The sequence below is a fragment of the Mercenaria mercenaria genome, chromosome 14, assembly GCF_021730395.1.
Source record: "Mercenaria mercenaria strain notata chromosome 14, MADL_Memer_1, whole genome shotgun sequence".
Classification (NCBI taxonomy): domain Eukaryota; kingdom Metazoa; phylum Mollusca; class Bivalvia; order Venerida; family Veneridae; genus Mercenaria; species Mercenaria mercenaria.
The window spans coordinates 64567644-64587169 of NC_069374.1; the positions used below are offsets into that span (position 1 = coordinate 64567644).

General features: G+C 34.8%; 1 protein-coding gene across 7 annotated transcripts in view; it reads right to left on the reverse strand.

Moving 5' to 3' along the window:
- Positions 1-9669: 9669 nt before the first annotated feature.
- The window catches only part of LOC123527814 (zinc finger protein rotund-like), a 199858-nt gene continuing 190001 nt past the window's right edge, over positions 9670-19526 (reverse strand). For all 7 annotated transcript variants that reach the window (XM_053523732.1, XM_053523734.1, XM_053523731.1 and 4 more), the window contains one exon: positions 9670-19475. In XM_053523732.1, the coding sequence (XP_053379707.1) occupies positions 18625-19475 (851 nt within the window). In that variant the 3' untranslated portion in view covers positions 9670-18624. The remainder of the gene's footprint in view (positions 19476-19526) is intronic.

Consider the following 19526-nt stretch of genomic DNA (forward strand, 5'->3'; position numbering starts at 1 on the left):
TTCAAATTTTACTTCATTATAAGCTCAACTTAAGAATATATTTGTCTTGTCTTGTTCAAAAACATGCTTTGATAATAATGTAACTGTTTTAGATTACAATATGAACCTGTGACCTGTGTTATACTATCTTATGTTACTTCTTATCCATACTTGTTTTGAAATAAAAGCAGTAATGGTCAAATTGTTTACTTGTACTCTTCAAAAATACATTTACTTGAATTCTTTTTAGATTAATGCAACTTCTGTTGTGTTTAACAGAACTATTCTACTCACCTCTATTCCCAAAAAATTTGTTTGTATAATTATGTATGTCAGGTGAGCAATACAATTCCATCTTGGCCTCCTTATGTAAATATTCGCACTAATTTATTTTTGTCTTCGCCAAATAGCGGTTACCTTGACCACAAAGTTGACTTTTATTATATGGTATTAATACATTAAGGACGCTCACTACAGTTTCGTAATTTTTTTCTCAGTAATAGATTTTGATTAAATGTTATACAAAAGATCATGTTATGATGTATTGAAAAATGAAATAAAAATACTAGGTCACCAGCTTTGTTAATCCCCGCCGTGGCGGAGGGATTATAGGAATGGTCTGCGTCCGTCCTTCCGTCCGTAACAAAATCGTGTCCGGTCCATATCTCCTAAACCCCTTGAAGGATTTTCATGAAACTTGGGTCAAATGATCACCTCATCAAGACGATGTGCAGAACCCATGAGTCAGCCTTGTCGGTTCAAGGTCAAGGTCACAACTCAAGGTCAAAGGTTTGAGCCTGCCATTTTGTGTCCGCTCTATATCTCCTAAACCCCTTGAAGGAATTTTATAAAACTTGGGTCAAATGATCACCTCATCAAGACGATGTGCAGAACCCATGAGTCAGCCATGCCGGCTCTAGGTCAAGGTCACAACTCAAGGTCAAAGGTTTGAGCCTTCCATTTTGTGTCCGCTCTATATCTCTTAAACCCCTCGAAGGAATTTTATAAAACTTGGGTCAAACGATCACCTCATCAAGGTGATGTGCAGAACCTATGAGTCAGCCATGTCGGCTCAAGGTCAAGGTCACAACTGAAGGTCAAAGGTTTGAGCCTTCCATTTCGTGTCCGCTCTACATCCCCTAAACCCCTTGAAGGAATTTTATAAAACTTGGGTCAAATGATTACCTCATCAGAACAATGTGCAGAAATTATGAGTCAACCATGCCAGCTCAAGGTCAAGGTCACAACTAAGGGTCGAAGGTTTAAGCCTTCCATATGGTGTCCACTCTGTATCTCCTTAACCCCTTGAAGGATTTTCATCAAACTTGGGTCAAATGATCACCTCATCAAGAACTCGTGAGTCAGCCATGTCAACTCGAGGTCAAGGTCACAACTGAAGGTCAAAGGTTTCAGCTCTGTATCTCCTAAACCCCTTGAAGGATTTTCATGAAACTTTGGTCAAATGATCACCTCATCAAGACATTGTGCAGAATTCATGAGTCAGCCATGTCAGTTCAAGGTCAAGGTCACAGCTTAAATCAAAGGTTTTAACCTTTCACTACCCATAGCAGTGGCGGGGGATTTAGCTGTCTTTCAGACTGCCTTGTTTCAATTTAATTTGCCCCTAGATATGGTGCTATTTTAAACATTTTTCAAAATTTCTGTAATCCTAAAATATATTTCAGTAAAGTACAATAATCGGCATAAATTTGATTATCTAAGCATTTTTATACTGGAAAACAATATATCTATTTGAAACATGCTCAGAGAAATCAAAAGAACATGATTTTATAAAGAAAGGAATACTTGTTCAGCAGACCCAAGGGCTATTTTTGCATATTTTTGTCAATTTTAAGTTGGTACTTCTGCTATTTTATCGAGTTTCACATAATAGAATTTAATCAAACTCTGCACATACCTTTGCTTATGTCTACCTAATCTAAAACAGAAAGAAAATTGGTAGGTCACCATATTAGATTTCGCTTAAATCAAATTACAACGAGGTGGGGTGTGGCGGGCATTTATACAACGCAGGTTGGTACGAAATACTCAATCAGTGTTTGAGCAAATGACTTAGAAATATATATATAAAATTATCAAACAGCAGGTTTCTTAATAAGCAGATTTTAAGATGTTCTTGAAGCATTTTGATGGCATAGAACGATGAAAGTTTCTGCCCTTTCTTTTAACAAAACCTATAGTTTACGAATGTATGGTATGGGTACGGTACGGGATTAGAAACAGCTGTGACTCAATGCAAAGTTTGAGCGCTGGTATAAATAACAGACTCCAGTATATGTCGGATTGAAGCAATTTGAACTAAAAGTACTTTAAATGTATATATTTTGTAACCATGGTGATACTTACCCTTACCTTTAGTCAGTATATTATACATTTTGTACATTAAATGCATGCGAACATACAATAATTTGCGAATTTTTGCCGTATGCGACATTAGATAATCTCTTTCGGGCATGCGCAGAAGACCGCACCAAGTCTGCAGTGAGCTACATTGAAACCAGATCGGCACGGTGTTGGGGTAAATATCGACCCGTCCGGAAAAACTGAAGCAAGTGCCTTTAAATATGGTGCTTAATTTGTATTGACTTCTAAATTTGATCAGTTTTAAGGTCTCGGGGGGTTTATTCATCTTCAGGCAAAATAGGTGCTTATTATTGTAAAAAAGGCAAAAGTTTGCATGTCTCTCGAGGCTTCCATTTGGTAAAGGGAAATAAATAACTTGCACAACTCTAACTTCACTTCAACAGTTTATTAATAAATTACAGTTTTAACTAAATTTTACAGAGAGATGCCTACTTATCTACTAACCTTGACCCTCAGCTTGAGGGAAAATGGCGACGATAAGATCATAAGTGGTATACACGTGCGTGTTAAAAATCAGTATCTAATTGGATCATAGATAAGTTTGATTGACAAGCGGCGACTGGTCAGTTATATTCTTCTATAGAAAAATTTGATATATTTTTGAACATCCCTCATAGAAGTATTAATTCTTGTGTTTTTCTTCGTTGTTAAGGCTGATTTTATATTTTGAATATTAAATATACTTAGACATTCTTTTGATTTACTTTCATGTTATATAGAAGACATTATTGAGTGGAATGAAGATCTGTATGATGTTATAATTTGCTGTAGTTGAAGATCTTGTATGAAACTCATAAGAAATACCATGGAAAAGTTAGTCAACTTTTCTCACTTCACAAGAAACTGACAAATTCTCTGCTGAAAACAGAAGTTGGTGAATTACTGCTTTAAAATGCAGTACCTGACTTCAATGTTATAAAACTGAGTTTGGAGACCAGTCTGTATATGCAACCTTGCCATTGGTCAATTTTAAGACTGAGCTCAGAATCAGCCAATCACATGCTGGAGTCGTTAGACTGGTCTTCAAACTTGGTTTCTGTTTGAAATGTCTTAGACAACACTGGCAGCTACTGTATTCATAAACATCTATCTTAGTTATGTTACATGAAGCTCTCAGTTTATCTTCTCCAAACTGCGTATAGTATCCTTGTAGTTTCCCTCAATAATTTTTAAGCCCGCCCGCCAGTTAATTATGCCCCCCTTCGAAGAAGATGGGGTATATTGTTTTGCAGATGTCGGTCGGTCGGTCGGTCTGTCTGTCGGTCGTAATGTAGACCAGTCCGTTTCCGGATGATAACTCAAGAACGCTTGGGCCTAGGATCATGGAAGTTAGGAAGGTTGGTCATCACCACCAGATGACCCCTATCAATTTTGAGATCTGTATGTCAAAGGTCAAGGTCACAGTGACCCTAAACAGTTAAACGGTTTCCGATGATAACACAAAAACGCTTGGGCCTAGGATCATGAAAGTTGATAGGATGGTTGGTCATGACCAGCAGATGACCCCTATTGATTTTGAGGCCCTGAACAGTAAAACGGTTTCCAGATGATAACTGAAGAACCCTTTGGCCTAGGATCATGAAAGTTCATAGGGAGGTTGGTCATGACCAGCAGATGACCCCTATTGATTTTGAGGTCAGTATGTCAAAGATCAAGGTCACAGTGTCCCGGAAAAGATAAACGGTTATCGGATGATAAATCAAGATTGCTTGGGCCTAGGATCATGAAAGATGATAGGGAGGTTGTTCATCACCAGCAGATGACCCCTATTGATTTTGAGATCAGTAGGTCAAAGGTCAAGGTCACAGTGACCAGGAACAGTAAAATGGTTTCTGGGCAATAAGAAGGCTTGGGCCTAGGATCAGGAAAATTGATAGGAGATTGATCATGACAAGCAGATGACCCCTATTGATTTTGAGGTCATTAGGTCAAAGTTCAAGGTCACATTGGCCAGAAACAGTTAAACAGTTTCTGGACGATAACTTCAGAACACTTGGGCCAAGGGTCATGAAATATAATAGAGAGGTTCATCATGACCAGCAGATGACCCCTAATGATTTTGAGGTTAGTAGGTCAAAGGTCAAGGTTACAGTGACCCGGAACATTTAAACCGTTTCCAGACAATTACTTGAGAACGCTTGGGCCTAGGATCATAAGACTTGATAGGGAGGTTGGTCATGACCAGTAGATGACCCCTATAGATTTTGAGGTCAGTAGGCCAAAGGTCAAGGTCACATTGACCTGGAACAGTTAAACACTTTCCGGACAATACCTTGAGAACACTTGGGCCTAGGATCATGAAACTTAACAGGGAGGTTGATCATGACCAGCAGATGACCCCTGTTGATTTTGAGGTCAATAGGTATAAGGTAAAGATCACATTGAACCAGAACAGTAGAACTTTTGTTTACAGTGAGCATATAATTTCTGTTCCTTGTGCAATTACTGAATGCATCAAGGGGGGCATTTCGTGTTCGAAGAGCTCTTGTTTAAACACTGAAATTATTTTCAGAAACTATTGCATAATCACTGAGCTAGAAAGATGTCAGATTTCTTCTATATTGATGTATGGCTTGTGCAGTCGGTTGATTTACAGGTTTATATTTCATTCATTCTATATAAGGAAATACGTTTTGTTTTGGGTTTAGCGCTATTTTTCAACAGTATTTCAGTTATGTTATGGTGGGCAGTTAACCTTACCAGTGTTCCTGGATCCTGTACCAGCACTTGCCTGTTCTCCCCAAGTAACTGCAACTTCCCCACAATGGTCAGCAGTGGAGGACAAATGATTTCAGATATGGTGTCTTATCAAATTGTCACAGAGAACATACGCCTCGCCAGGGGATCTAACTCAGGACCCCTAATATCTGTAGATCTGCGCTGATATTTTGGTAATCTCTTGTGGAAATGGATTAAAGCTTCACACACTTGTTCAAAGCAATGCCTTTACATGCAATGCACAGGTTCCATAATTAAAATTTTGCTTTTTTACAAAGTTGTGCCTTTTTCACAACTAAGGAATTTGTAAGTTTTCGAAGGTAAACTGATGCCTTGTCAGAAAAAAAGTTACCCAGATATAGAGGTCCGAGATCTTGTATTGATATACTCCAGATACTGGTTTCTTGTTTGTAATTTCTTTCATAAGGTTCATGTCTGAGACCATTTAATAGATTTCCAAGTAACTACATACAATTATTCACCATCATAAGGCAAGAGACATTTATGACCAAAATCACTAAGGTCAAGGTCATACTGAGGTGAAAGGTGAAAAAACTTTACTTTTGTCCACTACATCTCTGCAAAGAAGTGGCATCTAGGGGTATGAGTCTTTTCAGTGATGCCTCTAGTTGGGTAGAAACCACTAAATATTTCTTAATATTTTTTGGGTCAGACCACCAATTTTTTTCTTACAACAGACTTATTTTCTTTTTGGGCTTACAGCACCATATTTCTTAGGGCAGAGACGATCACATCATCCTTAGGTTTATCAAAACATCAGATTTTACAGCAAGAAAACTGTGTTTTCATGTGTTTTAAAGAAAACAAACAACATTGTTTTGTTTCAACTTTGTTGAAATATTTTATTTTTACATTTAACAAAGCGATATTTGCTTAGCAAAGAACTATATTTAATCCACTAAATACAAAACAGGTGCAATGAAATGAAAACATTTGGAAATTAACAACCATTTTAGAGTTGAAGCAAACAACCATCTTTAGTTAAGGAAGCAGTATACTTACTGAAAAATATTTCTTTATACAATATCATATATTTTATTTATATACTAGCCACAAGTTGAATTTAATACTTTAAAAAAATCTCATGAAATAACTTTTTTACCAGAAACAGCCAAAAGCTGACCTCTTCACCTATAAAAATCACATGAACAGAAACAAAATACAAAGATCTTCACAAAAAGTAGGACGGGTTCAAATGTATCTGAAATTTATTTGTAATTTTAGAAAAATGCCTGATCTACTTTGAAAGGATTTTTTTCAAGAAATATTTCAGTATATGTATGTTGCTTCCTTATGAATAGCAAGAAACTGAAGCAGTGTGAGAAATGTTTTATTGGTACAGTAATTCTACTGGGTAACTGAAACTATGTTTAATTTTTTAAACTGTACTTGCTAAACGACTGAAATTCAAAACAAAATTGATACACAAAATGCAATAATCTTTAGAATAGCACAGGCAGTGAAAGTCTCTATGAAATGTTTCAATAACTTGTATATAGTCCGCTACCTAAATGTCAATGATGGGCTGCGTCTTATTTGTGATTAGTCTTATAAGTGAATACATTATACTTTCCAGAAAACGTCATTATATATTTCATTCTGAATTGTTCTGATACCTAATAAACTCCATTTTGGCTGAAATTAAATTATGTTTCCAACTGTGGTCTTAAAATACCAATGGTTGACCATGAAATTTTATTTTACAAGTCAGTTTTATATTAGTCACTTTCACATTAGGAATTCCAACACTGAATACGCAGATTGCCATCAATAACATTGATTTTTTGTCAAGCTCACTGGCGCTGAGCTTGACATAGCTTTCACAATGGCAGTTCAGTGTATGTGTGTGCGTCCGTCCGAGTTTGTCCGGGCTGTAACTTGTATCCATGGATCAAAGGATTCTTAAATAACTTTGCACATATGTTAACCTCAATGACACAGTCTGTCGTGTGCAAGAACCAGATTAGAAGCTTAATGGTCAAGGTCATACCTTGAGGTCAAAGGTCAAAACTCTTTTTGCTCGTAGGGGCTGTAACTAAGCCATGGATTGAGAGATTGTTAAATACTATGGCATAAATGTTTGCCTTGATAAGATGATGTGTCATGTGCAACAACCAGATTGGTTTGTTTGTTTGTTTTGGGTTTAACGCCGTTTTTCAACAGTATTTCAGTCATGTAATATCACTGAGCTAGAAAGATGTCAGATTTCTTCTATATTGATGTATGGCTTGTGCAGTCGGTTGATTTACAGTTTATATTTCATCATTGTATAGGAAATACGTTTGTTTTGGGTTTACGCTATTTCAACAGTATTTCAGTCATGTAATGGCGGGCAGTTAACCTAACCAGTGTTCCTGGATTCTGTACCAGTACAAACCTGTTCTTCGCAAGTAACTGCCAACTTCCCCACATGAATTATCAGAGGTGGAGGACAAATGATTTTAGACACAATTTTAGACACAATGTCTTTTATCAAATTGTCATGGAGAACATACGCACCCCTCCCCCCCCCCCCTGGGGCAACTTGCAACCCCACGATCCGTAGACCAACACTCTCCCTACTGAGCTAAGCGGGCGGGCTTACAACCAGATTGGTAGCTTAAATGTCAAGGTCATACTTAGAGGTCATAGGTCAAAACTTGGTGCAGTTTTCCAGCTTGCAGGCTTGACATGTTGCCCATGGGCATCTAGTTTATGATTAAAGCTGAAAAGCATAGAAGCGCTTTATGCCTTGTAGTCCATGTATCTGTATCAGGAAATCAAATTTCTAGTAAACAGTAGTGATTAATTTGCCAAACAGTAGATTTTAAATGCAAGTTTGTTATAGCACTGAAATTTTGCCGTGTATCAAAGAAAAAATATTCCCAGTAATTTTATAATTGTACCCATTCAGTTCAGCAATAATGAAATGAAACTTTGACTGTTTGGTCATAGTTTTAATTCTTTCTTTTTCACTAATTCGTGAAATGTATGTGTGTGTGTCCGTGTTAGGGATCAATGTCTTTTTTTTCCAACAATTTTTCAATCATTTGAAGGGTGGTAGGAGTGACAGAAACAGTAAAATGATGTACGGAAAAAGAAGCATTACAAAAACCTTGCATCAAGAGTCAAGTATATTTTGAAGCACAGGACCTTTAACCTTTAGTCTGCTAAATTTCTTAAATGGACTGGTCTGTCGTTCAGTTTGGGCAGTACCATTTACTATTCAAATGGGTGTTCACTGAAAATCTACAGACTGAATAGCGAACAGTGCTGACCATGATTAGCCTGCACGGATGTGCAGGCTAATCTTGGTCTGCACTGGTCACAAAGGCAGAATAACTTGCTGCCAGCAGGCTAAAGGTTAAAAAAGCCCCTTGTGTGAGAAAAAGTGCAAGCTATGGACAAAAAACAACAGAATTTTCACAACATTTACATAAGAATGAAAACAACTAAAAGGACAAATTTTCATAAATAATACAATACAAAACTAAGATTAATGTACCTAAATCATTAATGTACCTAAATCCTTACTTTTTACAAAAAATTGTGTTAAAAATACAAGACTTATTGTTTACAGACATGTTAACCTTGGATCTAGTTTTTAAGAAGACAGGCTGAAAATTCTGCTTGCATAATGAAGACTGACACTATGGTGATATCAAAGTTCAAGTGCAGATCTTTCACATATCTTAAGTGATATCTAAAGTGGACATAAATGGGTGTACAACTATGTATGGTATGATAAATCAATATTTGTGTTAACTTCCAGTGATGTCAGATGAAGTGCAAATCTTAAATTTCAAGTTGCACTAAACCAAACTGTAAAAATTTTCTGGAGTACTGGTAGTTAAAATGCTGGTCCTCGAGTGATATCAAATAAGTATATAAAAATATTCAAGGTATCCTTATTAAAGATCTGATCTATTACAGATATTAAATATTGTGCAAGGTGATTTACACCTAATGATACATGGAAGCAGCCATATTAATCAATATTTCATTAATCATGTTTATGTGTAAAGATTTTTTAAACTTCTAGGCTTTAAATATTGACAGTCCAGCTGAAATAGACTGATCATTATACTGATTTATACCCTACAGATATTGAGAGTTTATCTTGAATAAATTAATGAATACTGTAAAATCAATCATATTTGTGGGTGGGCTAGTTTTTCTTGATTCTGCATTTTATCTTCAAAAGCTGAAATCTGTGAATTCATATCTCAATAAAAAAGCAAATTGTCCCAAACAACCACATTATATGCTCATGAAAATAAATGTGTGATTTCACAGAGTTTGTTTCCATGTAAAAGATTAAAATATCATTCACTAAGTGGACACCACATGCATTTTTTTCAAGAGTAGTGTATTAGTAAAATTATAAGATTTCATATTCACAAATGCAAATATGTGTTGATCGAATTTTATTTAATGTGTTTTCAATACGTTTAACCAACTTTTACTCATTTTGTAGGTCCATACCAGTGAAAAGTACATCTCATATTTTTGACATATATGTCAATAATTCACTGAAAATCTTGAAATCAAATTTATTTATTACTTCAAAGTTAATCAGCTGATTAATTGAATCTTAATTGATTCACTTTATTCTTGACTTAATTGATTTACATAAAAATCATAGCTGAATCACAACCTAAGAAAAACAATACGACCATGTCAAGTCAAATAGCTTCTGATTTACAGCAGAATTCATGTAAACAATAAATGAACTGAAGAAAGCTTTAAAAACTCCAAAGGAATGAAAAAATTGGGGGAAAAAACAAACAAACAAACTTTCTTTTCAAGAAAGAAAAGATAATGCTGATTTTGAACCTAATGGGGGAAAAAAATTAAAATGATTTTCTGATTACTATATACATGATGACAATATTCCTTATTTAGACAGGTTAAAATGAATTCCTGTGAAAAGCTGCACCTAGAATTAGTACAAAACAAGCATCATAGATGGTACATATACTAGATTGCACAAACCATACAGTCAGGTCATGTTGCTTTGGTATATTTTCATTCTTAAAAAATTAGTGACATACAGTCGAACACTGTTCGCTCAAACACGTCAGGACCAGCAAAATTTATTTGAGTTCTTGATAGTTCAGGTCATCGAACAAAACACATTATGCAGGGATTTTGCCGGGACCCGATGACAAATTCGAGCAAAGGGTGGTGTACGAATTATTCAAGTTTAAGCAAACAGAGTTTTAATTTTTTAACAAATTTTACCAAACTGACAGAACTTCTTATCAGTGATACAAGTCAGAAAAATGTTCTTCATATGTAAAATAATATAAAACAAGAGCTGTCACTAATGGTGACAAATGCCCCCGCAGCGCCTTGACCTTTGACCTTGACCTTTGACCTGGTGACCCCAAAGTCAGTAGGGCTCGTGGACTCAATAACTACATGCATGTGAAGATTGAAGGTCCTGGGTGCAGTGGTTCGCGAGTAAAGTGCCTTCATGCAAAAAGTTAACATTGTGACAAATGAACAAACTAACGAATGGATGGACAGTTGAAAACTAATATGCCTCCCTTTGGGGGCATAAAAACTTTGTTAAATTGCAGGAAGAAGATGGAACATTTATAAAACAGGTCCCTATTTTTTCAGTCCCATTCATATGACAGATGAACAAATCTTTTTGTCTAACAATTACAAAAAAGTCGAAAGAGGAAGTTTACTGGTGAATGTCTTACAGTTGTATGTAAAAACACCAAGGCAACCTGGTCTGATAAAAGCAGTGTCTGCCTCGAAATGTCCGAGGGAAATAACTTACTAACACAATAAAATGAAAAAATGATAACATTAGTTCTATAGAGAATAAGCATGAATGTTATTAGACATTTTCTGTTATTTGTAATAATTATCTCCCTTAACCGATACATAAATTCTAGACAGGTTTATAAATCAGCAAAATCAAATCTGCAGCAGATTTTTTACCAGACATCCAAAATGATGGTCAGGGGAGATAATTTGTGCCAAGTTAAAATCATCTGTAGCAAAAAATGTTCGTGTTCTATGCAAAAAGTGGTAACACAAAACACTACAATGTACATGGTACGAATATTTAATCTGCATGTACATTTATTCAATAAATATTTTTAAAAATGTAAATTTATGAAAGCTGTCACCGAAATTAAAAAAGGTCTGCTTTTAATAAATAGAATTTTACAATATGCGAATCAAAATATTTCTATATATCAATCTTTTAATTTTAACATTTCTATGGCACACACTTCTACTGCTGTTACAATGATGACCGTAATATTTTATTTCAAGCCGTGGAATTAAAATTTACATATTTAATTGCTTCTGTTTATTGCATAACTACTAAAATCAGACAAGACAGTTCTTGTGAAGGTATTTTATAAAAGACAGATTGTACAAAGCTTGATTTGTTTTTCAATTACTGTAGAATTGGATATATATCTTTGGGAAGCAAAAACTTCGTTAATTTTAGTTACTTTGTTTTGAGAATTGAATTTTCTACTTTCAATTTTATTGTTACCACTATAAGAGATTCACATAACATTTTATCGTGACTTGGAAATGTAAAAGTCTTTTTAATAAATGAATGGGTCGGACAGCTAGATCAGTCAGAAACCATTATGATGTTCAAATTTTGCTGCATGACTTAATACCACATGATGAATATAGATATGCATAATTTCTATCTAAAAATTCTACGAGCATGTTAAAATGAAAATAATAAATGCCTTCTTGTGGTTTATCATTCTGACATACCATACTTCATCATTCAGATACTTGGATAATTCCTGCATTTCTGACCTCTGAACTCTGGTATATCTAACGATAAACTATGCAAAAGCCTTGTTTGTTTAATAAATTACATAATTACTAAAGGGAGATAATAAAAAAATATTTACTTTCATTAAAACAGTTAATCTGTTGATAAGAAATCAGTATGATTATGTTAAAAGATCAGAACAGAATAAATAAAATGAAATCATATTAGCGGTAAATCAATGTAATACTATCTAATCTAATTAAAAATATAAATTTACTAAGCCAGGGTACACTGTGTTAGCAAGATGTTTTTCCTGACTAATTATGCTGAGATCGAAAACTCCGTCAACATTTTAAATGTTAAATTCTTGAATAAGGCAGTGGTATGAATAAATGTAAGGTAAATATGGCAGTCACTGTGATAGTATATGCGAAATCAAAGCACTGAGAGGCTGATAAGGGCAGTAAGTACCCATAAAAGTGAAGAACAGTCTTACTAATGAGAGTTTCATTGAAACCATTTAAAGCTTCAATTTTTAAAGTTTAAAAGCAAAAACGGAAATATAAAATTTCATGATTTCAAAAACATGTTGTAAAGACAGCAGTATTCTTTTCTTTTTAACCTGCAGGTACTGTTCCAAACTAAAACTAATAAATCAGTTACTTAAATAAAGAAACAATTATGACGGTATTATCTATGCAATGACTTAACTTTGTAACAGAGACAGACACAAATGTTTTTTGTATGTTTTTACTGTTTTCTTAACACCTTATCAATAACAATTGTCCTTTACTTGTATCTTTTTTAAAAAAGGAGAGAAAGATGACAAGATGGCAAACTATGAATTTAAAATGTGAACTGGGCTAGCCTCTGGTATATAAGTTTGTTATTTACATGCTGCATTTTGTTTTGTTTTTGAAGAAAATAGTATCTTAAAAAAAACTGGAAAACTTAAAAGCTCTTAATCCCTATTTCATAATTACAGAAATAGAAAAACTAGTACAAAGAATATGCCCTACAACAGAGTGAAATTTTGGCAACACTGCAATCATCGATGTACAACTCACAACAATGTCGGCACAAATGGAATGATATGGCAAATAGTGTATGAATGTAAAACTGATACCAGATGAGTACTAATATCTAAATGGACATCTCAGCAAATGATTCTAATGGTCTATATACATGTGATCTATCATAAGGTAACAACTCCTAATAGGAAAACTTTTTTCCTATCTCTGTAAGACATTTATTGAGGGGTAAAAGCAAAATTGTCAACCTGTTTCTTTATATGAGCCGTGCCATGAGAAAACCAACATAGTGCGTTTGTGACCAGCATGGATCAAGACCAGCCTACACATCCGCGCAGTCTGGTCAGGATCCATACTGTTCGCAAACAGTTTCTCTAATTGCAATAGGCTTTGAAAGTGAACAGCATGGATCCTGACCAGACTGCGTGGATGTGCAGGCTGGTCTGGATCCATGCTGGTCGCAAAAGCACTATGTTGATTTTCTCATGGCACGGCTCATATGTACTTGGACTTTTTTGTTTTTACCCACCATTTGCAAATTTCACCGGAACCTTGGGTCTCCTGCAAGAACATGTATTCGTTAATTTCTGTTACCTTACTGAAGACTAAACAACTGGCCCTTATTTCATTAAAATTCTCAATTGTAAGATTCACACACAAGAAATTACTTTAAAATCAAGGTTCTGATAATTAATCGTTTTAGGAATTCCCTCTCATTGGATGTTTTATAACAAAACAAACTGCTAAAAATAATAATAAATAACATATTGTTTCTTGTTTTCTTCCAAAACCGAGAAGTCTAGTGTGAACAGGGCCTGATTTGAAATGAAAAAAGTCTCGTGTGAACAAGGCATGACGCAATGAAAACTCATAAGCACATTTTTTTTGTCTACATCACTAGGAACAGTTACAATGTTTACATCTTAATACAGTATACATATATATGTGCAGGTCATAAAAACAATAATAATCATATGTAAATTCAACAAAATCTGTACAATTTTAGCCACCTTCCCTAGCGGGAACAGTGGTTTGAGCCGTAATTTACGAAGGCCCTATTCACAATATCAGAAGTCTATAACACAATAAAATTTTTAATAATCAAATATATCTCTTAAACAATTGTTTAATTACAAATCATATCTGCAAAAAGACAAGTGAGCTAATACACTCCATAAAAACACAACAACCTACATATATTACATGAACAATCCCTTTCATACACAGACAAAAGTATTACAGGGGAAGAGTCCATTTCAAAGATGGGTTATTCTACAGGGTGCATGCACATGTTTGCAACCTATTTCCATCTATGGACTGACCCATTCTACCTTTATCATATAATGTTCATTTCCAAGTAACATCAGTAAATAGTGAGAAGTAATAATGATGCAACTTTTGTCCGGAAACCCCTAAAATAATTGCTACATTCCAACACCAGACAGACATGTCCCCTAAAGTAAAAAAGGTTAGCACTCTTTTTAGTTGGTCAAAATAAACGAATAGAAACACAACTTAAAAACATATTTAAAATTTCAAAGAAAAGATATAAAAAATCCATTTTTAAAATGAATGAAGCACATATATCTTTGGCACTTTTAATGAGCACAAATAATGATAACATCTGAAAACTTTTCATTCCCACAGACTGGTTTGAAACAACTGATGCAACTAAATGCTTTAAAGATACATGGATAAAGGTTACACAGATCAATTGTTTCGGGTAAGCTTAAAATCTGAAAATTCTGCTTGCTCTAAAAAGGATCTCCATTTTCTTCTGTTTCATGTATTCTCATCAAACTTGGGCATAACTCATTTGTTATTTTTTCCACAATGAGGATTATTACATATTCATTTTAAACTTTGTGAAGTTACAGTGAAACCTTTCATGTTAGCGTTTTTGCAAAAAATATGTGTAAATTTCACATTTGGTGGGTGGCGTCAATTGAGATGTCATTTTAGTGTGTGTCACTGTGTTAAAAATTTTATTAACTCCCATATTTTCAACTTTTATTAAAGTTTAAGAATAAAGGTACAGGTCAAGAATTGGTTGCTCAAGCACCTATGCTGGCTAGAGCAATTCATGTAGTCTTAGGACGTTTTCTTTCTATCTTTTGTTTGGATTGCTAAAAACTGTGGTCATTTTGCATCTATCATCCCCTTGCAATCTTACCCAATCAGCTTTCAACTGTATATCATTTATAAGTCAAATGGGTATATAATGAAAAGATGACAAGCTTTGCATCAAGAAATATGTACATGTTCTTTCATGGAGTATTATATTTTGCTCCCAAGGTAGGGGTATATCTGATTTGATACACTGACACCCTCTAAAATCAATGACAACTACAAACCAGCAAGTGGATCATTTTATGTTTGTACACAGACATTCCATTTAATGACCAAAACCAGGAGAGGTTCTGAAAAGTTTGAATACCAAGGAAAAAATACTTTTAAAAGTCAAAAATAGTAAATTGATTTGATTATGCAATGATGTGCAATTACAGAATCTTTGCAACTGTTTCTTATTTTTTAACCAAGTATCACTTTCTCAACAAGGAGGGGAAATGTTTATACTCATTTATCTTTGCTTCATTGTGATGAAAACTTGAAAACTTATTTTAACCCTTAGCCAGCTGGCGGCAGATGATTCTGCCTTTGCGACCAGTGCAGACCAAGAACAGCAAGTGCAGTCTGATCATGGTCTGCACTGTTTGCTATTCAGTCAGTAAATTTTCAGTGCAAACCCCTCTGAATAATAAATGCTACTGTCCAAATTGAAAGATGGACCAGTCCATTTTAGAAATATAGCAGGGTAAGGGTTAATCATTCTCCAGTCTCCTCTTCTGAGAAAAACCAGTACTGAAGTTATTTGAGGTCTGGTTGTTACCCCAGTGGGGCTTGAAACCATGACCTCATTGGTGCGCTCCCCTTAAATGGAAATAAAGATGCTAGGAAGAACAATCGTACAGAGTTACAGAACACGAGTATTCCTTCTAATGAATCAGTCTTAATTTCCCTCCAGTCTCCTGCCAACTTCTGTCCATCTCTGCCAACCCCAAATCAAACACTGGAAGCTCTTTCTATTGAGCTGACTTGAATGTTTCAAGCTCTGTTTATCGAGCTAGCAAAACAACTCCTCATAAAATGTTAAAAATCCTGAACTTTATAAAAATTTTGCATAATCAGCAAATTCTCAAGACAACATCATCATTGTCCCCATGGTAACAGCACTATAAAACATTGTCCCCATAGTAACAGCACTTTATATAAAATATTATCCATATGAGCAAAAGAAGTATTGAGTACACGCATAAACATTACCTGACTTGGAGAATTCATCAGCACACCAAAGAGGAAGCCAAGATCAACATGGAAATGAACAATCTTATCATAGAACAACCAAAATTTGTACATTTCTTTAAAAAGTTGTAACAGTTTTACACAAATTCAACAAACATCTCAAATATTCACATCTATTCAACAACATTCAAAAATAGTTTTTTTGCTTTTTCGAACCTGTTTAACAATGCTACAACTGGTTCACTTCTCCGTTACATAGGTCAATAATACACTCACAATAAGCAACATCTACTTAAACATTTAACTATACATAATACTGACCTAACTAGCACTATAGATAAATTATTTCTAGTTTTCTGTTGAAAATAACATCAAAATAAACATCACTGTGCACCAGAGCTGTTCTTTAAAAACATCAGTTTTAGCATGTAACCCTAAAGTCCTGTTTCTCAGCAACAGTAACATTATGTCATCACCTTCGGAAAATACCCGAGTTGTTAGCCAATCAGAAAGCTACAATAAACAGTCTGTGAGATAATCCTAAAAGTTTACTGGTCTGCTCAAAAAAACACCTAAAAAGATCCTTTTCTTATTTCTATCGGCAGAAATGTGACCTAAAAAATACTTCCATGATTTTCTGATTTTCAGAGAACAGCAGTAAGGTCAGCTTCTTGCTGTGCAAGACATTCCTTTAATAGGAACTACTTTTATTGGCAATTTATATCTCTGAAAGCGACAAGAAAAAAAGAGAGAAGTTTTTGTCTCGGTGAAAAGCGACCAAACATAACTCAAGAGATTTTTGAAGAACAGATATGACATGCTTTATAACTGTAGTAAAATCCTGTACCTTGTGCTAGCTCGTACTGTAAACTTAGTCTTGTTCACGCAACTTTTATTTTGTGATCTGAAAGCTAAAAGATTTGTTCTTTTCCTTAAGAATTAAAGCTGGTTAAAGTTTTTGGGCCAATGCTGGTTTATATTCTAGAGTTGATGGCATTTTTCCATTCATGAGAACCACTTTCATGAATATTGGCCAAACTAAAACATCGTAAATCCATCAGCATTTATTTTCGCACAGTGGATTTAAGTTTTTGTATAAAAATTTTATGATTTACTCCTTCAAACGACTGATTTACTGTGCAAGGAGAGAGATTAAGAGAGAAATTTATGCAAGAAGATAAATAAATCACCATTATGCCATAAGTTATTTTTAACATGCATTTTCAAAGTCTTTTCAAGTACCAGAGGGTGAACACTCGTTCCCAGGATGTCAGGACACAGATCCTTTTTGCCAATAATTCCACTAAATAAAATAATATTTTTTTTCTCTTATATATACATGTACCTTGAGCTAGGTAATTTCATAAAATGACATTTCTGACAAAAATAACTTCAACACTTTAGTTTCAAATCAAACTTGCACCACTGTAATATATCAGAACATCACAAACTTTGAAGGTATGGTAAAAAATGAAAAATAAAGGCAAAGTTTTTCAAATGCTGCTTTGACCTACTTTTCTACAGAGCCATTTCTGAAAATTTATGTTCAGTGAAAATCTGTGTAGAGAAAAATATTTATGAACATTTCTGTTCGATTTACTGCAATAACAGTTTTTGACTAAACATGCCCCAGTTCAAAGACTCTGCAGATGAGCTAACTATGCATGACATATGCATGAAATATTCATGAAATTTCAGGATATTGATCTGTGCCAAGCTAAAAGAAACCCTTATGATGTAATACCCTCAGTTATGAAGCGTGCTTCCATCAAATTAGAATTGAATTTTTTTCTATTATATAAAATAATTTATAATTATATGGTGAATAAATATTTGCTGCGGTATAGTTAAACCTTACCCTGCTAAATTTCTATAATGAACTTGTCCATCTTCCAATTTGGACAGTACCATTAACTGTTAAAAGGGGTGCATACCAAAAAAGATACTGACTGAATAGCGAACAGAGCAGATCATGATCTACACTGGTCGCAAAGGCAGAACCAATCATGTCTAGCATGGTAAGGGTTTTAAACTGCAATGTAACTGTGGTCAGTCTTAACAATTAAATTTGGACCACTTCTTTATTCACAGTATTAGATATTATCTAAACATTTCAAGCAATCTCTCCATTTACTAGTTATTTTCAATAAAAATGTTTGTACCTTACTCAAATGAAATAAAACAGTCTTAATAGATTTCTAATTTCTGACAGAATCATGCTGTAATGAACCAACAAATAAAATCTTATATTTGAAAAACACATGCACTCAAAACTATCTGTAATAGCAGAGACATAATTTCTTTTTTAAATCATTAACCCACAATGGAACTTTTCACTTGGCACAGCACATTTTGGCATTTTAACTTTAAAAAAAGAAACTAAGTTTCCCTATAAAGTCTTAAAATAGAAATTCTATAAATAGCAATCACATGATGCTGAGCTTAAGTTAACCTTGAATTACTTGGACAAGGGGAGAAAGATGGTGGCATCTGCTGGGAAGCATAATTTTTGATATGCTGCAAACTTAAGAAACTATTAGCTAACATACTATCTGGCCTAGTTGTCATAGGCATGTTCATATTTCGATCCAATCTATCATTGACCAAGCGGTCGTTTACGAGTCTATCGTTGACAAGACGTTCACTGACCAACCTGTCAACTGGATCCGATTTTCTAAACCCTAATGGGTCATAGGGAAAGTATCGTGGATTCGACATCGATGATATATGTGGCAGGGAGGGGCTTAAATTGCTAGACGACAATGCAGAAGAAAGTCCCGAATTTAGCCCCGATCCATACGGATATGCTGTATTATTTGAGCTGGTCGTGCCGAACTGAGCTAACGGCATAAATGCTGATGACACCGATGAACCAGGACTTTTTAATGCTGGCGTTGCATTTTCTTGAGCTCTATCTACACGATCCAAAATTCTTGTGAAGTCGACAGCTGATTCTAAACTGGAATGATCTGATGGTTCTTGCTTGACGGGCGCCCGTTGGCCTTGTTGTAACTTTGCGTTTTCGCCTGTATGTTTTAACATATGCCGTGCCAAGTAAGTCTCTTGCGTGTATGCCTTTCCACAAATTTTACAAATTTGCGTCTTTATATGTTTCGTTTCGCTGTGTTTCGGTATATGCTCCCTCAGACCGGCCTCATCTGCGTAGCATTTGTAGCACGAGTTGCAGCGATATGGTCGATCCGTCATGTGACTTCTAGAGTGTGACTGAAGATTTGACAGTTGAGAAAAAGCTTTTCCACAACCAGAGTGGTGGCATTTGTACGGCTTTTCGCCTGAAATCAGAAAAAAAAAACAATAAATGTTTGTTCAACAGTTAATCAATC